General features: G+C 40.9%; 1 protein-coding gene across 1 annotated transcript in view; it reads right to left on the bottom strand.

The window, feature by feature from the left end:
- Positions 1 to 14,706: 14,706 nt before the first annotated feature.
- The window catches only part of LOC131252049 (transcription factor E2FA-like), a 30,482-nt gene continuing 21,051 nt past the window's right edge, over positions 14,707 to 24,137 (bottom strand). The window contains exons 5-14 of the mRNA XM_058252984.1: positions 19,394 to 19,482; positions 19,175 to 19,229; positions 18,819 to 18,871; positions 18,689 to 18,739; positions 18,539 to 18,587; positions 16,726 to 16,791; positions 16,559 to 16,635; positions 16,137 to 16,353; positions 15,254 to 15,320; positions 14,707 to 15,154 (exon numbers count right to left, since the gene is read on the bottom strand). Of these exons, the coding sequence (XP_058108967.1) occupies positions 15,018 to 15,154; positions 15,254 to 15,320; positions 16,137 to 16,353; positions 16,559 to 16,635; positions 16,726 to 16,791; positions 18,539 to 18,587; positions 18,689 to 18,739; positions 18,819 to 18,871; positions 19,175 to 19,229; positions 19,394 to 19,482 (861 nt within the window). The 3' untranslated portion in view covers positions 14,707 to 15,017. The remainder of the gene's footprint in view (positions 15,155 to 15,253; positions 15,321 to 16,136; positions 16,354 to 16,558; positions 16,636 to 16,725; positions 16,792 to 18,538; positions 18,588 to 18,688; positions 18,740 to 18,818; positions 18,872 to 19,174; positions 19,230 to 19,393; positions 19,483 to 24,137) is intronic.

Raw genomic sequence — 24,137 nt, forward strand, 5'->3', positions numbered from 1 at the left:
AGATGGTATGAACAAAAGGCTTCAACCCAGTTGAATAGCCCATGGTGAGACTTGAATGAACAGATCAATTGATGCATACATACCTATAAAACCTTCGGCAAGAGGTTAAGGAGAAGCCATGTTGCGGTAGAAAATCCAATGGGAGGGAGGGAGGGAGGGAGGGAGCAAGAGAGAGAACGAGCCCTTCATGTCCTTTACTTTTTCATGGGGAGAGTCTCCCTTCCTTAACATTAAGACCATGGTGTATGTTGTTTGCAATTCCTTTTAAACAACACCCTAGAATTTGTAAACATTAATATTAAAATTATAACTCTTAAGTAGGTTTTATAAATTTCTAAATAAAAAGGATTAGAGCATTTAAGACACTTTCTAATTATAATTCAAATGGGAGATTTGAAGGACTTTGGCAAAACACATTCCTACATCACTAATAGTTTCTTAACGAGCTATCCAAAGCCCAAACTGGGCCTAAACCTCATCAGATGTCTCAACTAACTGTTTACCACTACCTCTGTTTGTGAGGTTACTCCTAGAAGTAGGGATGACCAGTTTTCTCAAAGCATCCTTTTCTTCATCATCGACATTGAAATTGTCTAGCACTTTCTTGATTGTCTTCTTCAATTCTGTTGTAAACGACCATACATTAACTCCAACTCTTTCAACCTATTTTTTTTTTTTTTTTTCGTTTTTGTTTTTTTTGTTTTTTTTTTTTTTGTTTTTTTAGTTTGGCCCAAGAGCTTCCACCTAAGAGAGATGGGATTGGATGGAAGGGATGTGACAGGCTGCCGTAAAAGGATAAAATGCAGTGCATCCTGGGGGATCCAACAAGTGAATCAATGTTTAGGATGAACAATTTGTCTGTTTTTCCCTATTTGCAAATTTATCAGTGGAAATTGATTTTCATTTCCATAGTTTCCTCTGAAAAAAAGGTGATACCATTTCCTAAAAATATGGGAGACAGCTTTCCCTTTCAATTGTTTACCTTCTAATATTCTATAGAAATCAGGTGGGCTAAAACAAACAAGTTGATATGGATTTGGTTCATTGGTCTACGATGGTTTTGGTTCTTTATGCTTCCTCCTCCTTGTAGGAGGTTGCCCATTGTCATCCTTTTGAAAAACTACTGGTTTGCAAACCAGCTCATTCTTGGTGGGCGCTTTCTTTTGACTAATAAAAAAGCAACATGTAGAAGCAGAAGCATTATCAACAGTAATCTTTACCAACACAAACCCAAGGATTCCTCCCTCCTCATCAGTTGACTATGGTCGTATTGTTCACCATAACGCGACCAATCGTCATCCTTATAGTTTGCTAAGAGCGAGAACAGTCAACTTTGGTCGTATTATTCATCATAACATGGCCAAATCCCCATCCTTAGAGTTTGCTAAGAACAAGAAAACAGACCAATCTCAAGGAAAGGTGAAGGCATTCATTCGTGGGATTTCCAATCAAGCCTCACATTGAGGTTTTAACCGTTTCTATCAAACAATGTAGTTGTCCTATTTAGTCAACCAAATCCACAGAGGATTAGTCCTCTTCAACCAAATTCCTGAACAACGAGCATCATTAATGAGCATCTGCATGGATAGAGTGCAAATTAGGGGAAAGTAAAGCAAATTAAACATGTAACGTAAGTGGGAGGTGAACTGACATTAGTGTTAGGAGAAGCAAACCCTTTCCACCTATTTATTTTGTAAAAGAAAAGTATTGGAAAATTCTTTTCCTTTAGATTTGAAACTATTTGAATTGCAATCCCATTGAGGGAAATTTTCTATCCTTACAAAAGTGTCATTTAAAATGTCATATCAAATGGAAATTCATTTCCCTCAAACTGACTTTCTGAGGGAAAAAAGGGTTGTACTCCCTACTTCAGGAAGGAAATGCGAATAGCATCCTTCACTTCCCAGGCAAGTGCAAACATCTTGTGAATGTAAATAGAATGCTTCCCCTAGTTTGCACTATCCAAACAAGCCCCAATTTCTTCATTCATAGGAAGCTGAAAGTAGGTGTCAAACAAGGAAGGGCCTAGAAACACAAGCCTGAGGTCAGGCAAAGGATGGATCTCAACTTGTGGGATTGCAAAAGGCTTCCATCATGATCTATTGCAGAAAAAGAGATGGTGGAAGCCATCAAAGAGAGGTCAGAAGCTTGGCGAGTAAGGAAACTATGAAAAACAAAAACATCCCAGGGAACGAGTAAGAGAGAAAAGAGGTGAAAAGATGCATAAAGAGAAGAAGACATCTAGAAGGTAACGTCGTCGTCTCTATCGCCAAAGTAATTAGGACTTAATGGCCAACCCACGGAAGTGTAAAAGCCCTCCCTCTCTACAATCAACCATGCGCTCACAACACATTGGCTTTTGTTGAGAACTGATAAACCTTTCTTTCAGAACATCCCAGCCTACATGGTAACCATCTACACATTTTGCCTGATCACTGCGTTTCTTGGTAACACTCCATGAGAGGGCGGTAACACTCACACCACATTGCTCTTTGTTGAGAGCTGATACACCATTCTTTAAGTTGAATCCCAGCCTACATAGTGTAACCACCGACATATTTCACCTGATCACTGCATTGCCAAGTAAAACTCCACGAAACACTCTCTCCATCCAACCATGCACCCACAACACATTGCTCTTTGTCAAGATCTAATGCAACCATATACTCACAACGTTTTTTTTTCAAGAGCTGACACACCTTCCTTTTAAGAAGAATCCCAGCCACATAGCCCAACCTCCTACCTATTTCACCTGATCACCACATTGCTAGGAAACACTCCATGCAAGGGCAGTCAGTCTCCAAATCACACTCAATGCAAGGGGTCATCAAGATTTGAACCCATATTAAGACGGTATGTAATTAGAGGCTTACGATGTTGAGTAGAAATGGGTGTTATCTATCATTAAAACCTTAGTCTCACGTTTGGATTAAAGATATCCCCAAACAAGGCCTAAGGAGAGAATCGTTAGGGAACTGCAGAAGCATACAAAGATGAATCAAGAAAAGTACTACCAATTGCACAACCAGGTCCAAACACAAACAATCTGAATTTTACGTGAAAAAACCCTTTCGGGAAAAAAAAAAACCATGGCACAAAGTGACGACTAATGCACTATGAAAGTAGAAATATAAGAGATAGATTGTTACCAATTTGAACAAGCCTCGAATCTAACTCACAAGCCTAAGCTATGCCCTTGAAACCCTTAGGAACAAATTAGAAAGGCTAGAACTCCTCTACATATTCTCAAATCCTGATTACACCCAATATATATAGCACCATATAGTAGCACAATCAGAATAGAAAACAAATCCCACACTTACACAATTCTACGTGCGCGCTCGATGACACCTTTGATGGGTCTTCGATGGCATTAATGATCTGCCGATGGCATCGAACACCTTTGATGATATCAAGTAAAACACCAAAATGTTCCAGCAACAAAACATGGATTTTTCTGATTTTTTCGATGGCATCGAACATCTGCTCAATGGCATGAGCGGTTTGTCAATGGCATCGACAGACCCCATTGCTTACAGATTTAAGACATCGACAACAATCACCATCATGTCTTCAATTTTCATTCTTTATAGCTTCTTATCCACATCTCTAATTTCACCTTGCATCATAACTCTACCATTACTTCTCGTGAACACTCCGTCTTTCATTTACGCCTTCGCCAAGCCCATAGAAATTGCACAAAACTTGAATTTCTACATGGGAACCACCTTCGTAAGCAAGTCAATCGGATTCACACTCGTGTGAATTTTCTCTAGAGTAATGCGTCCTTCCTCAACTACCAATTCTTTTAAAAATTGTAATTAAACAACGGTCAGAAAGTACCTTCATACCCCACTCGCTCATATGACCCAAGAGTATATGCCACATACGTACAGACGTGGAATCCGCTAAAGACACTACAGCTCCACCCAATGAAGTACTCCTGAAAAATCTATAAAGGTTTCCATTCATATGTGCCTTTATGGCTATGAGTGACCCCTTTAAAACTTTAAGGACACGATCAAACCCGGTGAATTTGCACCCAAGCGCCTTGAATACTCCCAAAGATATCAAACTCTTCCTCAAATCAGGAATGTGTCTAACCTCGATCAAAATACGCTCAATGCCATCAAACATCTTGATGCGCACCGATCCAACACTTACCACTTTACAGGCATTATCATTGCCCATAAACACTTAGACACCATCGCACTAACCGTAACTAGTGAACCAACTCTGATGAGGAGTCATGTGGTATGAAGCTCTCGTAACCAAAATCTATTCTTCGTGGAAGTATTCGAATTTTGATGCGGTGAGCACATCACTACCATTTGCTTCCTCACTGGATTCTGCAGTATTAACCTCCCTAGAAGAACCCTCTGAATTCTCTTTTCTCGATTTAGGATTCTAACAATCCTTCTTCATGTGACTGGTCATCCCACAATTTAAGTACTTCAACTTACTTTTACCCTTGCCCTTAATTTCGAGGTCATGAAGATTCACTGTTCCGCTCAGAATCTCCCCCTCATAACCAGTGCATCTGTAGAAGCAACCATGTCACCATTTTTCTTTCTCATCACCTTCGACTGAAGGGATGAGATAATGGTCTCGACGCTAATGGTAGTTCTATCAGTGCACAACAAGTCCTTGAATAGCTCATACGAAGCCGGGAGAGAATTTGGCAGAATGCATGCTTGATCCTCATCTTTCATTGTTTCTTCCACATCCAATAATTTGCAAATCAATTTATTGAAATTACTAATATTGGTCTCAACATTAGCCTCATCTGCCATCTTCAAATTGAACAACTGAAGCTTCAAGTACAAATGATTCTGAAGAGATTTCTTCATATACATGTTCTCTAATTTCGCCCATGTAGTTGCTGTAATTTTCTCTCTCACGATATTATATAGGACCGCATCCGTTAAACACAATTGGATAGAGGTTCTTGCTTTCTTATCCATCTTGATCCATTCATCTTCAATCATAGATTCTAATCACTTTTCAAGGAGGACATCGTCCAATACTTGTTGAACTAGGACACCATTCATCTTAACTTTCCATAGTTCAAAATTGTTTTTACCGGAATACTTTCCAACATCGAACTTCGGGTTAGATGCCATTGATATGTTGCTTTCATATGCGATCTGCTTCCCAACATTAGCTCTGATGTCACTTGTTGGGGAATTGCGAAAGCACACAGAGACGAATCAGGCAAAGTACTACCAATCGCATAACCAAGTCCAAACACAAACAATCCGAATTTTACATGGAAAAACCCTTTGGGGAAAAAACCACGGCACAAAGAAATGAATAATGCACTATGAAAGAAAAAATAGAAGAGAGAGTGTTACCGATTTGAACAAGCCTCGAATTTATGTCACAAGCCCAAGCTATGCCATTGAAATCCTTAAGAACGAATTAGAAAGTCTAGAACTCCTCTACATACTCTCAAACCCCGGTTACACCCGATATATATAGCACTATATAGTATCACAATCAGAATAGGAAACAAATCCCACACTTACGTTGTAAGACCCGTGTTCTAATCCGTACCATTCCGTTAGCTTCCGCGGTCCTTCCGGTCAAATTCCGGCAACCTTCGCACCGTATTCGGTATTTGCGCACGATCCTAAGCCAGGTTCCGCGCACCAACGTCGGCTTGATCCGAAAGTTGTATCATAGCGACCGCGTCGTCGCCGCGGTTCCAACGCCGTGACTTGCGCACCGAACCGATACCCAGGTAAGAAGATGCCGATCAGCGTTTATTCCAAAGAAACACCGCGCGTTGTGGATTTCGAGGGAATCTCTACAATTAGTCCCATTAATCAACCATAAATGCATCCCATACATCAAGTACAACAACCCATCTCCACCTTCTTCAAAAGTCTACCATCTTTCCACCTCACCACTCCTCTTTTTCCCATTTTCAACATCAACCATACCCCTTTAACAATTTTTCAACCTAAACCATCCCCCATCACACCTCACCCATCCTTATCACCCCTCTCTCTCTCATTTCTCATATCTCTCCAAGCAACCCCCAAGCCTCAAACGTCCAAGCTTCCTCTCCCTCTCAAGTGTGGCCCACCTTCCATCTTCCATCTACACCTTCTCATCTTCCATCTCAACCATTCATCTTTCATCAACCTCCATTAAAAGTGAAGGTAAGGAGCATTGGAGTCTAAGGGACCAAGAAGAAGGAAGATAAGGTGGGTGATCCACCGTTGAAATCTTGATCTTTAAGGCCCACTTGTTGTGGGACCCATTTTGATGTATGTGAAGTATCAATGGAGGGCCCATAGTGGCGGGGTCCCTCCTCTTTATCTCACCGTATATTCCTCTCTCTCTCTCTCCTTCTCTTGTTGTGATGGTGTGGATCCCACCAATATGTATTACATCTACCCCGTCCATCTACATCAGACGGTATGGCCCACTCTATTTCAGGTGATGATCCCCACCATCCATTGTATGGATGGCCCAATGCTTTTTTTTTAAATATATATATATATATATATATATATATATATGTTATATTTTATATAATATATATTATATCCATATATGATGGTGGGCCACATCTACGTGGGACCCACCATAGAAATGTGTTTAGGCATGTCGTCCAGCGTCCAGGGGACGCTGGACGTTGGCAAATGAAGTGTGTGCATTGGCAATGGGTGTGTACTTTAATAATAAAAAAAAAGGGAAGGGAGAGGTGAGCCATTCATGCAGGCCCCACCTTGATGTTTTTATGTAATCCAAGCCGACCATCCTATTTCCCAGATCATTTTAGGCGTTGAGCCGAAAAATGATCTCAATCTGAACTTTTGGTGGGCCATAGCATGGCGAACAAGTTTCCTGCCTTTGATTTACTCCCTGATGCTCCTGTATATCTGAAACAGCCCAATATTGGACTCTATGGGTTTGTATCGAGCCACAGGGACTAATGGCTGGTGTGGATCTTACTGAAGCGGGCCCCGCCTGGGAAAAACCGTAGAAAAGAAAGAAAGCAGCAGAGCTGCTGCTGCTGTTGTCAGCGCTACGCAGGCGCTGCCTGCGCTGGTCACGGACGGGCGGACGGGCGGATGGGCTTGGGTCACGGCCCTCCTGTGGGCCCCACCTTGACGCCTTTCGACCATCCAAACCGTGCATTTGATGGGTCCCCATGGACTGACCGTCCATCCCAAAAACCTGCCTTATATGGAACTCAGGTGGGCCATACCATTTAAAATCATGTGAAGACATGCCAAAACATGCAAAATCGCTTGGTGGGGCCTACCAGAGTTTTGGATGTCACTGAAATTTGGCCTGGACCGTTAGTCCAGTGGGACACACAAAATGGGTGGGCTGGATCGTGGACCACATCACGGTGGGCCCTAGGTTTGGGTGGCCTCGTTAACGTTAATGGCAAATAAACATTACAGTGGGGCCTGGTCCAGACCGGGTTGTATGAAAATAAATATTACGGTGGGCCCCTCCACCTCGTGGCCCTGTGAACAGATAGTATGGAAAATAAACATTTCAGTAGGCCCTTGGTCCACACGACCCCATCAACGGGTTGTATAGAAAATAAACATCACAGTGGGCCCATTTTGTATAAAAAAAATAAATAAATAAATATCGGTGGGCCCATTTTGTATGAAAAATAAATATCAGTGGGCCCTATCCAGGCCCACGTGACCTTATGAATAGATTGGGTGATAAACAAATATTGTAGTGGGCCCTACCCTGGTCCACATGACCATATGAACAGTTGGTTGGAAACTAAACATTATGTTGGGCCCTAGGTGGTTTGGAAAATAAACACTACTGTGGGCCCCGGTCTGAATGACCTTATCAATGGGTTGGATGGGGAATAAACATTATGGTAGGCCCCGCATGGGACCCACTTATGTATGTATTATACACCATACCCTCCACTAGAGTGGGCTCCATCATGATGTATGTGTTTCATCCAACTGTCCAACTGTGTTGGAGATAATTAAGGCCCATTGTGGAAGCCCATCTTCATGCATTAGTGGTCCTTGTTGAGGCCCACCTTGATTTGTATTAGGCCCATATTATGAGGCCCATTGAGGCCCACCTTGATATAGATATGGGGCTCATGTTATGTAGCTCATTTGATGTATTTGGGTCCTTGGGTCAAGGCCCAATTAGATGTACAAAGGCCCATTACAATATGTGATTCATGGAAGGCCATTCCTTGAGAGCAATGTTGGTTTTATGTCCACATTGAATGGATAATGTTGGTTAAATGTCCGCATTATAACTCTCCCTAAGGCCCACTGATAGGCCCAAAATTATGGTAAGAAGGCCGCCTAGGGCCATCTCCATTATACCTAGAACCCATCTCTTATTACATGTTTAGTATAGATGCATGATTCATGATCATTCGCACCATATGTATGCCTGATGTGAGGAATGACCGATCATAGCATATACCTTTGGATAGACTGTTTATGGGCTCCCTGATAGGCGAAGTTGCCTCATATAAGTGCATGGTATATACAGGGCTGTTGCATGACTGATAGTATGATTCATGCACTTGCATTTGTGTGATTGTAGTTACTGTACGCCCTAGCGACATCAGGGCCATAGCCTCCACAGATACATCGTGGATGGCAGGATTGGAGACCGGAATTATTTGGTTCTAGCATACGGGCACCATAGATGTCCCTGGGTAAAAATCCCTAAACCCGATGGTACCAGAGGATGACTCCAACGTCGAGACCGAGTGGATATACGAGCGCATGAGGGCCAAATACCAGGAGGCCGCGTCTCCCACTGTGTCGTGGTCGATTGGAAAGGGGTGTGGCCTTACTCGCAGAGGGTAGGGGGCATTATGAGTTTGACCAACTCGCGAATGGGTCCGCTATCGACGTCTCGGGTAGGATTGGCAGACTATTGGTCGGGCGGATAGTGAGGTTTCTTACGCTACTTGGGTGCGGCTAGGAGAGCGACAGTGCCATTTGGAGTGTATTGGACCCGGTGATTATCCGAATGAGAACTACCGATATATGATGAGGTTTGGCATGCTTGAGTTGCATCTCGCATCGCATGGCCGTGTTATGGCCGATAGCATTCATATCTTGCACCGCATAGCCTTGCTACGGCTGATTGTATTTATGTACTCATCACCATGATTCCGCATCACTCTGACCTTGCATATTGAGCACGTTTATATTGCGCACACACTTACACCACCCTCTAAACTTTCCATAAGCTTATGCACGATTGATGCGGGCAGGTGACGCCAGGACGCAGCCGCAGTCTCGCCGTAGTTGGACCGTGCAGATGAGCTTTGGAGTTTCTATCTTTTGCACTACATTGTATTTTCCCTTTTCGTCGCATTGTACTAAAAAGTTTTTGATCATAGTGGATTTTGTGGTGGTGTTCTTGTGCTTATTGTTTGTGGGTTATGCTTTTGTTATGCTCATTATGAATCAGACTAATGATTTGAAACCCTCCTTGTAGTATCCCAGGATCGGAACCTGGTGAATGGGTGCCGGGGTCCGAGAATGGGGTTCTACGGAGGCTGTCGGCGCCGGATTCGGCGATCGGGAATTTTGTGAGCCCGGTTTCCGAGTTTGGGGCGTGACATACGTAATTCTGCGTACACGCTCAATGGCACCTTTGATGGATCTTCGATGGCATCGAACACCTTCAATGACATCGAGTAAAACACCAAAACGTTCCATCAACAAAACATAGATTTTTTGGATTTTTCCAATGGCATCGAACATCTGCTCGATGGCATCAACTGACCCTGCTGCTTATAGATTTAAAACAATAACAACAAGAACTTGTCAACAGTTTATATAGCACACCAGGAGCAGATTGTTGTTAGGGAAAAAAAAAAAAAAATCTGAAATCCTTCTTTGAAAGGGAAAAATCTCTGCAATTTTTAACTTTTATTGTGAATGAATACATGAAATTTACTCATGAGTAACAACCCTATATTTTACATTGACAATACCTCAAGCTATGTAATCAAGTTAAAACAACACCTTGGAGACTACATCAAAGGAACCAGTCAATTCCCATTGCTTAAGAGAAAATGGCAAAGCACAAGAGAGGAATGAACAATAGCCAGTAGGAGATACACTAGAAAGATGTTCTATCTTCACCTGGTAATGATGCATTAACCTGTCCCAGTCCAAACAGACAGGGGCTGGTGTCTGTAGATGGTGTCTGTAGATAGTCAGTTGTTCAACTTTTGCTAAGCAAACAGGATTCATGTAGCCGATCCAACGGAGTCGGACAACACTACGATGACAATGATGTTGGTAGACTGGCCCACTTGATCATTCCTCTTGCAGAGTGTCATTGAAATTCTACATTTCTCAAGTTGAAAATTTCTTATTGAAAATTAACCTTGCGAGTCACAGATTAGATCAGCCCAACAAATGTAACATTGTTAGGCCAGGTCACATGTCCAGTAGGTTAGATGCCCAAATAGACAAGGTCCAAGTTATTGCCCACAGGAGGGGGGGACTGCTGAGGACCTAGGACTACACTCTAGGCTGGTCCAGAAAACTTGTAAACCCAGTCCAAAATGGATTCCGATTGTGTGGTGACCCCAACAACACATAGCTCGGTGGCGTTGGGTGTGTGGTGAGATTTGATTGGCCATGTGTCGCTGTTAGAGCTGGTCGAGGTTGAGTATATATTCCACCTAACAACTTTTAAACATCCATCTCCAAATGCGGCACATGGTCCAATCAAATCTAACCATGTCCTAACACCTCCGTGGCATTGGGCTGACCACGCAATCCCCTTCTCCAATTAACAATGACCAAGGATAAAGCAACTTACCTCTAACCCAGGGTTAGAGGGTTCCTGGTGACCCAAAGCTCTGTAGGCCCACTACAATGTTCGTGTCATATCACTCTGTCCACTCATTTCATCAACTCATTTTAGGACATGAACCTACACACGACGGAGATCCAAAACTCAAGTGGGCCACACCATTCTTGAAACATTCTTGGCCCACCGTGATGTTTATATGCCATCCCGTTAATTAGGTGATTTACCACTTGGGTTGGATGAAGGTAAAACACAAATACAACTCCGTTAATAAGGTGATTTACGACTTGGATGAAGGTAAAACACAAATACAACCCCGATACACTACTTTTGTGGACCCCACAAATGTTTCAACCGCGGGTGATCAATCTCACTCGTGTGGCCCACTTGAGTTTTTGGATCTCCCTCACGTTTGGGCTGATCTCCTAAAATGACGTGACAAAACGAATGGAATAAGAGCTTTCGGTAAAGGCAAGTCGCTTACGATTGAAGCACGCGAATTGCCTGTGCCACGCAGCCATAAGGAATCTCTGTGCTAGGAAGCTATGTGGGACCCACAGAATTGCCCGTGACAAATCCACTCTGTCCATCATTTTATAAGCATCACAATAATACAGTATTCCAAAAATCAGGGAGATCTAAAACTCAGGTTGGCCACACCAAACGAAAAAGTGAGAACGGAAACGTCCACCGTTGAAACCTTCCTAGAGTCGAACATATTCATAAGATTATTACCTCTCAGATAACCTGCAGGAAGAAATATCATCCTGATACAAAACTTCTGTGGTCCCCATAAAGTTTCCAATGGTGGGTGTTCAACCCCTTCTGTTCCATGTGGTGAGGCACAATTAAGTTTTGGATCTGTCTGATTTTTGCACTACTCTCTTATTATGATATTTATAAACTGATGGACGGAGTGGATTTGCCATGTGAATCTCTGAAAGCCCCCACACAGCTTCCTACCACAAGAACTTCGTGTGGCGCTGGGCATATAGACAATTCGCGTCCGGGATGGAAAACGTGTACAAACAACTGTGCGTAGTCGCATCCGATGAAATCGTGTACAAACAAACAAATATAGATTACGGCTCACCGACACACGTGGCAATCGCTTGTGAAGATCCAGACCGTATAAATATGGGCCATATATTCTCAATGATCGAATGGTTTGCTTCCAATATCACGTTTGATAGCCACCAATTGAGTGATTAGGATCCTTCAATCAACGTTACTATCTTTCCCACGCTCCATTTACAATAATTCTGATATTATTATGTATTGATGTGTATGTTTGCTACATGGAAGGGAAGCAATAACCTAGAGCTGCTTTGTGGGGCCCACGGCGACGTACCTGTGACATCCATTCCGTCCATCAGTTTCAACGGCTCATGTTAGGAGGCAACCTCACAAGTGAGGCAGATCCAAAAACTCGTGGATCACGCCACAGGAAACAGTGGGATGGAAACACTCACCATTGAAAACCCTCTTCTGTGATGTTTATATGATATCCAACCCGTTCATCCGTTGGAATACCACTGGATGAAGGGAAAACAGAAATATGGATGGTAAAAAGGATTTAGGGCAATGGTAGGTGCTCAATTAAAACTGTTTCCTGTTGTGTAGCCCATTTGAATTTCCGATCTGCATCATTTTAGGGAAACATACTAATATAAGCTGGCAAACCGAACGACGGATTTGATTTCACATGCACATCGCAGTAGACGGATGGTTCGTTACACCAGAACTTAAAATATGGTGGTAAACAAACACTGTACTCTCCTCCAAGCATCAAAGTTTAGAGCCACCTAACACGTGTTACCGTTACCCTTACCGTAACCGACTCTTCCAAGAGAGAGTCGTAACGGACGCCGTTACCGTTAAAACGTCCGTCAGCAATTCCTGCTCCACCCGATCCGAATCGCCCCAAGGAGGCGATCGAATGCACACGCAACCGTCAGCATCACGGGCCTGAGGCAGCCGGCGAGTCTGATCCACATCTGGCGGAAGAAGTTGCCGCTGGCGAAGTGGGGGGAGGCGGCGAACGTGGGCTGCAGGTAGGCCCAGGCGGCGTGCTTGACGAGGCGGTTGCGGATCGATATCTCGTGGAAGCTATGGCTTCTGACAGGTGTCGGGGATGGGATGCCAGCTTCCAAAGAGGGAAGGAGGTCCTTGATGCTGGTGTAGGACACGTGGCCGAAAGGGAGGAGCTCGAAATCCCCGCCTTTGGTAATGGGGAAGGTGGAGGGGAGGTCGAGCTCGAGCTCGGTGGGCACCACGGAAGTGGAGTTCCAACGTTGGAGAGATGAGGGATGTCCCTTCCTCCAACCCATCGATGGATCGAGAGAGAGAGAGAGAGAGGAAGAGAGGACTATAGTTCGCTGTAGTCCATTTTTGTCGAGTGAGGTTTTCTAAACCCGCACGCGTTGGTCGTGTGTTATAAAAGAAAAACTTTGATACTCCGGCAGAGTGTGATGGATGATACACAGCCGCTTAGAATTGAGTCCGTTTCGCCAGTCTTCGCGGCTCACGATCCAGCATGTGTGGACGCAGATTGCCTGCAAAAGCCTTTGGCAGGAAATTCACTGTGATGTTTCTAAGAAATCCACTACATCATCCGTTTTGCCAAATCATTTTAGAACCTAAGCCCTCTCAAAAAAAGACAAATCCAAAACTCAAGTGGGCCGCTTCGATAAGAAACAGTGAAGATTAAACGTCACCATTGAAACATTTGTGGAGCCACATAAGTTTTGAACCGGGCTAATATTTTTATCTTCAGTACATGACCTTATGAAAGGCATGGATGGCATATAATCATTAGGGTGAAGCTCCAAAAGGCTTCAATAGTATGTATTTTCTTACCCACTTTTTCTTGTCATGCGTCCACTGAGTTTTAGATCCGCCTCAATTTGCTAGGGCCATATGTGCTGAGGTTTAATGACTATAATTGATTATGTAATAAGGGCCACTTGTGTTGAGATTTATCCTCAATTGGATTGATTAAACTAAATAATATAAATAATTAGAATTATGCACATGCACCTTTTTACTTTTGTTTAATGTTTGAAATTTTAATTTTTCCTTTAAAATTTTATTTGAAAAATGAAAAGTAATTAAAATGTTTAGTTTCACATTGAGAGAAGATGGGATTTACAAATTTTGAATTCTCTTGTATTCTTACTTGGAGAATTGAGAGAGAAGAAGGTCGGCTTGCATGATCCAGTCGCACTAGAATACATGTGCGGGTGAGGGCTTAGGCTATGAGGCAGTGTGGTGGTAAAATCACTAGTGGCACACTTTGCACTTCACATGTCAGTAAACAGATGATGTCCATTGGGTTGGTTTGGGTTCAAGTTAGGCAACTTGGGTTGGAATTCAGGACAGGTCAGGTTGTGGGGTGGGTCCTCCCAAAGTTTAACCCTCACCCAACCCGCTCGAGTTGCATCCTAATTTTCTGGTTTTCCAGGTTTTGATTAACTCAACCCAAACTCTCGCGTTGAATTGGACTTTCCAGTTTTCTGAACCAGTCTAGAAAGACGGTCCAAAGGGAAAAGCCGAGGACAAGAAATCATATAGATGGGATTATGGCCGGTTGGGATACACTTCCTCGAAGAGGGTATCCGAAAAGAGAGGCTTTCAAGCATGCTTTTGGTTTTTGTTGAGTTAGCAATTTATAGCCTATTTTGCTGAGCAGGGAGATGAGATGTGGTTTGAAAACTGCATCCAAACGCACAAGATCAAATGGCCGTTTGGATCAAAGCTTTTGAGGCCATTCGGAGGATGCATTCCATTCAAACAGGCACTAATTCAATACTTGTGCCTTTTATTTCTGATTACCAGAACATAAGACATGAGAGAGAGTCTGAAGGAAAAGGTAAGAGGCCAGGGAATTATACACAAGGACTAACTGAATACTTATGATTCTTTTTCTTCTCTCTGTTTTTTTTTTTTTTTTTTAACCAAAATATAACATGATTAAATATATCATTCTAACTGTACATTGAACCAGCTCTCTGTCATCATCCATTCCTAGAATACAAATTTTATAATGACCTAGCAAGGAACACATTCTGTTGACCATATATGGTTGAGAACAGCTGAATCATTGCTCCTTGGTTGAACCAGTGATGGCATGAGAGCAGGATTTGACGGACATGACAGATTCCGATCAACAAGTACAAACTTGAGTTTCTCCATTTGGGCAAACTACTCATTCACCTGCAATTAGAGTTATTTCCAGATGGCACTTCTATAACACCAGATGGTGGAGTCTGTGGCCCTGATGTGATGACATCACCTATTGCAAAAGCCTCAGGGTTAAGTCCATCTACCCTATCCCATTCAATCCCAGCTGAGTTATCGGAGTCACGGAATTCACCATTCACATTCAAAGCATAGATCATGTGAGAAAGAAATTTTAATAGAAGCATTTTTTTTAAAGAAAGGATACGGTCAGTCTTCCACATGTCTGTGATGCTGACACTGGGATCTGATAGAAGCCAGTAATCAGAATCCGCCTGCAAGACAAAATGAAATCCTTACATTAAGGTAAACAACCAATGGGAATTTAGATGCTAGAAAACATGAAAAGGTGCGAAAAGATTGTCGACAACACCCCAAATAACAAAGAAAAATTTTCAGCTGTCCAGATCACGGCATTTCTAAGCATTTTTCCAACTTAAATGAAGTTTGCTGATCTGGCACATGTGCACGGGATCCACACCATTGCACTCCCCCATGCATGTGTTGTGGCCTAAAAAGCAGTCCGCTTCTCTAATCAGGTGGGCCAATTTTATGTTGAATGTGAACCATTGGGTATTTTCTTCTAACCATATAGTTTTTTCCCCCTTGGACTTACGTAGCCCACTTGATGAATCAAGCAGACTGATTTCAGGCAAAGGCACATGGAAGATGGGACCAGTCTGATGTTTGTCTTGGATATTGCAGACACATGCCATGTTGGCATTGGATCCTGCATGTAGTAAAGTAGATATGTCTGTGTAAGATCAGCAAACTCCATCTCAAGATATTAGAGTGATTTCATTTACACATCAAAAACTACACGCTTCTGTAAGTGGGTTTCTTGTTCAAATCTGGAAACATATCTGTCATTTTTCGTACTTCAAGAAAAGAAAAATCTCTGAAGCTGTATGAAACCAGAAGATCTGGACGGGAACGTCACATTCATAGGCACTGCCAATTACAAACTTTGGGACATTGTAATCCATATTTATCGTATCGAAAAAGAGATTCTTTCTCAGGTAAGAATACCTTTGATTAATTGTCAATCCAACAATTAAAAAGCTACTTAGACTACATATCATTGCACTTACATCGACATCTGAAGGGACAATCTTCATGATCCCGCTCACAAAGTCTTGTGAGGCATTTGGATCTGAGCACATCTGCTGAGCATCTTGAACCTCAAATTCCACCTCCTTCCCTCTTCTCCGCTCTGCAACCGTAACCATAGAAGAACCTGAACTTGATGAGATTTGGATACTTGGAGTTGCTTCAACATCATTCGCCTCCTCAAACTTCTCGAATTTACTAAAAGTGGGGGAAAGCAAAACCAAACAGGTATTCAGAAGAACAACATGCTCCAGATCCCTAAACAGATCTAGTTCTGGGCATTTGAGAGGTCAAGAGTTGATTTAGGTTTTGACAGCCTCTAGAATGATTGATTGGTTCACATGTAAAAACAAACAAACAAGAAGATCCATGCATTAAATGAAAGAAAGAAAAGCAACATTACCTGACAAGGAAAAGATCAATTGGACCCATGGTGCTTCTTAGGACAATTCTATATCTCCGCTGAGGATAGTCAACAGCCTACACATAGAAGGGGAGAAATTTTCTAACACATCAAAAAGAATACATTTTAAAATCTACTTAATTCAGTCTTTCCTGGCATCTGCCTACCTCATCGGGATCTGGGACTTCTAGAGTAGTGCCATGGGGAGCTTTAATTGCTATGAGCGTCTCATTCTACCAGAAAATACATTAAAGGAAGTCAGTACAGTTTGGAGACGGTAACTTGCACGGTCATCTATGATACCAGAGCCTTAAAATCCATTGGAGCAGCAGTGTTGGATTCGACATGACATGAATATGAGTGGGATCCATATTGGAAATGCCTCTGCTGTACCTTAAGGGCATGATTGGATTTGAGGAAAGTGTGGCAAAGGAAACACTGTTTCTCAGGAAACCTTATTTCCAGGAAATTGTGGGAAAGGAAATTTTGTTTTCCATGTCTTTTTTAAATAAGATTTTTTCTAGAAATTTTGGGGCATGTTTTCCAACTTACTGTTTGGTCAAATATATTAAAATAATAATAATAATAAATAAATAAAATAAAATAAAAAATCCTGGTTGTTATTGCCATGTGCCGGTTAACACGTAACAAATATGGAAAGCTTAAAGACAGATGATGGCACTTGTGGGTGCTGGAAAGCTCAAAGATGGACAGTGGCACTTGTGGGTGCTGGAAAGTTCAAAGATAGACGACCGCACTTGTGGGTGCTTAAGCTTAATGGTGTCACGCATGACATATGAGGGGTGCTAAGTTGCATGATGGCACATGTAACGCAAGCGACACATTAGCACATTTACACATTTGGACACTTGAAGGTAGATGATAGCACATGTGCACATGACATTGGCACATGCCACATGGTGTCTCATGTAGCACATATAGAGCAATTGAAGATGTGGAGCGCAAGCGAAAGAGAGATGGTGGCACATGTAGGACACAACACAAGATGGACAACGGAAAGTTGGCACATGCGGTACATTCAAGGTGCTTTGTACATGTGGGGCCCAAGTGAAGATGGATGGTGGCACATGTGATGCATTGGCACATGTGTGACAAAATAGAAGATGGGCAATGGAACATTTGGATACGTGACACATGTGAGGCGATTGGAGGTGGCACATATGTGTTTAACTCTTGAGGAAATTCACTTTTCTTTAATTTTGGGAAAATGCATTTCTTAGTGGAAGAGAGGGTAAAATAAATTTGTTGATTTTCCAACAAAAAGAGGAAGTGAGAAATGGTGCTTCCTACCAAATCTCATAGAAAAGTTTTTACAAACAATAGAAAATTAGTTTAATGGGAAATGGTGTTTAATTTCCTTTTCTTTCCATGAATCCAAACAAGCCCTTAGAAAATACAAAAGAAAAACAACTAACTAAAATAGTTACAAGTACATTAGTAGTAGTAGTAATATAACCATGTGTTGTCATACAGGGAAATTTGGCAGTTGAGCTAGTCCAAACACATAGACCCAACCCATAGCTGGCACCCATATCCATTACTGGTAACATTAGCAATCATGATACCAGCAGGTTGTATGCAAAGTGATAAATCTCATTCCCGGCTTCTCCTTTTTTTGGCATAGGATTTCTCAGGCGATTTCTGAACTTTAGGTGTTTCTTGGGAAATATCAGGACAATCTCGCAGAAAACAGGACAACTAAAAAATAAAAATGTAGCAAAAGATCCCAATGAGTGATAATTTTTTTACAAAAGAATTAAGAGAAATAGAAGTATTATTATTATCCAAAAAGAAAAATATCATGCTAATATAGTGATATATTAAATCTTGCTGAAAATACCAAAGTATTTCATAATATTTTTGTTCAAAAAACCACAAGACAAAATATCTTCGTACAAAACCAGTATTGCTATCCATGGTTGTAAATGCATCAAATTACAGGAAAGAAAACAAACTAACCTGCAAGCATGGTAGGCCCTTGATGTCTTCTTCAGTCACAAAGAGCCACCTAAAATTAGGAAAGGAGAAAAAGGGAAACAACAGTTAGTAAAATGATTACAACTGTTTCTAAGCTGAATCTTGACACATGTAATGGGAAATATTATCTACTTTTGATTGTTTTCATCCTCACTCAGGTCTCTTAGTCTTTCCTGCAGTTCTCTGAAATAAGTAGAAGTCAGCATAATCCACACAGGAAAAAGCCCCAATGATATTTTAGTGGTGCAATAAACTACAAAACCTTATTTGATCATCTAGTTTCTGCTCATCCATGGAAAGATTTTCAACTTCTGCCTGCAGTAATCAAAAGTCAACGTCAAATTAGATCCAACATTCTGTAACCATCATATCATCAAACTTTGAAATTGATTGGTGACAAGATCACATCTGCAGAACTTTCAGATCATGGATAAATTAGTTTTGTAGAAGATGGAGGTTGTGAAGGAACCCATGTTTCTTGAATAACCTATGCATATTGCAGCTCCGAGAATAAGAGAGATCAAAACATGAGTATTGGACGTCCAAGCTGTCAGAAGCATTCTTTATTCAATTATATGTGTATGATTGTACAATGAAACTAACAATTACTCCACATACCTGTAAAATAGAGACACCATCATCAATCTCCCCTGGCCTTGAGACATCAAGTCCCCTATTATAAAAAAAAAACTAAAATAAAATAAGCATACATTCCAAGTGCTGACAAACCTTCTAGGAAAATTTTCCCAGCAAAAGCAAGAAGACGAAACGAGAGAGAGAGAGAGAGAGAGAGAGAGAGAGAGTGTTATGTGAATTAAAAAATAAATCCAGGATTACTTCCAGTGTATTCGGTTCTTAAGTTTCTTCTCTATGAGTCCAATTCCTTCCAGGACATTCGTTATGTCATATATCCGCCTCTTTTGTACCTAAACAAACAAAGAGCATTATGGTAATTAAGAATGTAGGTTTATCTTAAAAGAACTCTTCTTTGATATAAAAGCCAATATTACCCTTAAGTAACAGAAGCAAAAATCCCCAATCAGTCCTAGACTACTACAACATAAACAATAAGAAGAAAGAAAAGACTAGGTCGGCCATACAGCTGTATGGCTCACATTTCAATGTATTCTTAAATGATTATGTAACGGCTGTTAAAAAATGCTAACGGTGGTAACCATTACGCATTACCGGCCATAATGGTCATAATAATCATTACGGAAAAACTAACCCATAACGGCTTGTAACAGCCCAAAATGGCCTCGTAATGGCAGCTTAATGATCCAATGGCAGCTTAATGATCCATTATGGGGCCAAAATAAGTTTTTTTCAAAAAGAAAGAAAAAAAAAAGGGGCGGGGGGGTGGGTTAGGGGTAGTGCCACTATGGAATTCCTTGATCCTAATGCTTTAACACTCTCCCTCAAAATGGAGCATAGATGTTGTCTGTGCCAAGCTTGGAGTATATGCATGTAGCTTGATTGTTTGGAAGGGCCTTTGTGAATACATCATTAAGTTGACCCTGAGACTAGATATAATGATATATAGTGTAGAGATCGGTGTTCTGAATAGTGCCTGTAGCATAGCTATGACACTACATAGCATTAGCAAATAGCGTAAACCACCTATAACATACGCTACAGGGGTCGTAGCATATGTAGCGTACGTGTAGCATATGTAGCATCGTACCGTGCACATAGTGTATATAGCGTACGCTACGCCTTTTCTTTAATAAATGGTAATTATGTTTTGTATTTTTTTAAAGGTAATTATATTTTGTATTTTGTACTCAATACTCTCAACCTATGGAATTTTAATTTCTTTTTGTACTTGTTATTGTGGTTTTAATTAGACATTATTAATTATAGTTTGCTTAAAAAGTTGTTTATGTGATAATAATTTAATTTTGTTTATCTATGTGAATTGGCTATTGATAAATGATGATTAATAACTAGTTTGAACATGCTTATACTTGAAAAAATGAATCATCTTTTAGGCATTTTTATATTTTTTATTTTTCTTACTATTTATCATATTTTTCTGTTTTTAAATTAAAAAATAGAAGTATCATGTAGCATACGCTACTTGCACTACATGCTACAGAGGGCTGAACGCTACGCAACATACTACTGCTATTTAAAACATCGATAGAGATTTCACCACTAGAGACCTCACATATAAAGTGTCAACCAACCTCAATATGTTTCTTTCATGACAAATTGGATCATTTGCAATGTGGGATGTTGTCTGATTAACTACATAGATGGATTCACCACAAACCTTATTTCTTTCAACATCTTTTTTATCCACACTCGTAAGTGGTATGAGTTATTGCTCTATATTCTGATTTAGCACTTGATCGAGCCACATCACTCTACTTCTTACTCTTTCATGTAACTAGATTTCTTTCCACAAACATATGGTATCCAATAGTAGACTGGCCATGTGCTAAAGAACTTGCCTAGTCTACATCAGGGTACCATATGACTGAAGATGATTATTCTATCTACACAAAATCCCCTAACCTAGTGCCCTTTTAAGATATCGCAAAATCCAAAAAACTGCAACCATGTGAGGTACACTCAGAGAGTTCATAAACTGGCTCATCACACTCATAGCATAAGATATGTCTGGCCAAGTGATAGTTAAATAGACGAGTTTCCAACCAATCTTCTATACCTCCATGGGTCTTCAAATACATCTCCTTGATCACCAACAAGTTTATGATTCGAATCTATTAGTGTATTCACTATTTGTACCAAGAAGACATGTCTTTATGAGCAAATCCAACATGTATTTTCGTTGAAACAAATTAATTCTTTCCTTTAACCTAGAAACTTCTATAACTAGAAAGTATCGAAGATGACTCAAATCTTTTGTGAGAAAATGCCTCTGAAAATACTTATTTAGCTCCTCAGACCCCTTATGGTCACTTCCTGTAATAAACAATATCATCGCTACATACTACTAACACAATAAGGTCTAAAGTGTCTCTCCATACAAAGACGAAATGATCAGCATGACTTGGAAAAAAACCATAGTACAATACAACTTTACTGAACTTGTAGGTTTATAGACTAAAAGAAGAAAAGAAGAGAGAGAGAGAGAGAGGGTTGGACACCCCTGATGCGGACATCAGTGGTGCGCTCTTTAGAGTGTACCAGAGGAGGAGGCGTCACCGACAGAGTACCAGAGCGGATGAGTTGATGTGGATGGACGATGGGTCAATTGGACCCACTTTCTGATGCGCTACGAATGCAAGAGCGGCATGACCGCACCCTGACCATAGATCTATGGGTTGGATTTCACACCCTACCACATAGGTGTTCACCCCGACCATAGATCCATGGGTTGGATTTCACACCCTAACACATGGTTGTTTTAGTTTTGGACTTTTTTGTTATTTTTCTTGTTTCTGGGGCTTTATTACAACTTTCTTTATTTTTCGTCTTTTTATTATTTTTCTTGTTTCCAGGGGTTTTAGTGCACTTTTACTTTTTCCATAGCTTATATATACGTTGTGAGAAACCATATTTTCGTTATTATTGAATGAATAAGAATTCGTCTATTTTCTTCCTCTTTATTCAAGATATTAGGGTTTCAGGATTGGCCCTTGGGTGTGTTGATGATTCCACCCCGATTTCGGGTTTCCCTCTTTCTAAGATCTTCGAGGTGAAGGAAAAGTTAAAAATCATCTTCCTCCTTTTCTTTTGACGACAAAAGGACCTATACCTTCTTCATCTCAAACCCTTCATCCTTCACCCCCTTTAATTTCTCTCTGGATACCCCTTCCTAGTTTGAACGGCAAAAAGGGATGGTTAGTCAGTAGAATTAGATCCAAGCTTACTCATGGACTGACTTATGCTAAATCTGGGATATCCTCATATCCCGAGGTCCTCCCTTTTTACTGTTTACGTGAACTTATGCTAAGGGGCATGATCCTGACGGAATAACCTCATCTTTGTATTGAGATTTACTTAATCCCTTCAATTGGAAACAATTAGTTAATTGGTGTATTTATTTGAAAATTCTTTAACCTGATTATACATGCATATAAGGTTAGGTCATCACATGTCCCTGCATCGACCCCCCTCCCTCTCTTTTTAAAAAGTACCCGAAAGTAACAAAAGTAAAAAAATCCCCACCTAAACTAAAATCCTACTAAAACATAAACTGTGTGTGGGAACTTCCCATGAGGTCGAGCTGTATGGGCCCCATTGTGATGTGGGTCGAACATCTTTCCCATTAGTCAGATGCACCATTCCATGGTGGGCCACAGGCTTAAAAATCAAGTCAATCCATGACTTGGGTGGGCCACACCGCATACAACAGTTGAGAGGGGTTACCCTCCCATTAAAACATTCATAATCATTTATTGGGCCCAACGAAATGTGGTTCACAAATCCAGACCATCCATTGTGTGTCCTACTTGGATGAGGGACCAGACAAAGTTTAAGCCACATCCAAAACTCAAGTGGGCCCTACCAAGTACTTTTATATGTTTTAGGCATGTCTTCATATGGTTTTAGACAGTATGGCCCACCTGAGTTCCGGATATTACTGATTTTTGGGATATCCCATAACCTAAAGGAGACCCATCAAATGCACGGTGTTGATGTGTGACACACATCATGGTGGGGCCCACACAGCTCGACCTCATGGGAAGTTCTCATGAGGTCAACCTTATAGTACCATTTCCCTATATATATATATGTGTGTGTGTGTGTGTGTGTGTGTGTGTGTGTGTGTGTGTGCATACATACATACATAAAACTATCAAGGATTGAACCTCGGATCACTCACACACACTCAAGGTGTTCCGTATCTGTTATAATACGCACATAAAGGCCGATACGTATAGATAACGGCAATGACTATTATGCGATATGGGGGTGAAACGGAGCAGTTGATTTTTTTAGACTGTATTAGCCGTTACGGTGGCTGGAAAGGCCATTATGAGACATAATGACTATTACCCCCATAACCTTAAAAGAAAACTGCCACTTTTTTTTCTATGTAAATCCATTTTTCCTCTTTTCTTATTCCAAAAACTCTCCTAGATTATTTTACAACAGATTTTGACCACTCTTACTATAGTTTTAAAGACTAAAACTGTAAATTGAAGTGATTTGATCAAATAAAAGCTCCGAGGGTCTTAAAAAAAAAAAAAAAAAAATTGAAAAAGTAGTATTTATGTCTTTTTTTGTTTGTTTTCTAGTTCTGATGCTTGATTGTGATATATAAACATTAGAGACATGATAATGTTCACAAATTCACTAAACAACCTGATACAACACTATTACCAAAGAGTGGACCGTTACACTGCCATAAACATGTTCAAAAAAAAAAAAAAAAATGAATACATATTTAGAATATTTACATTATTACAGATTTTCTAGATATTTTTTTAGGCAAAAGAAAATTTTCAACCGTTACGAGGATCGTAACAACCGTTATGTCCCCGTATCAGCCATTATAGCCAATACCCGTATCGTTAATGGTGGTGACCGTTACGGCCACCGTTACCACTACGGAATACCTTGCACACACTACAGCATAAACAATAAGAAGAAAGAAAAGGGCTAG

The sequence above is a fragment of the Magnolia sinica genome, chromosome 1, assembly GCF_029962835.1.
Source record: "Magnolia sinica isolate HGM2019 chromosome 1, MsV1, whole genome shotgun sequence".
Taxonomy (NCBI): Eukaryota; Viridiplantae; Streptophyta; class Magnoliopsida; order Magnoliales; family Magnoliaceae; genus Magnolia; species Magnolia sinica.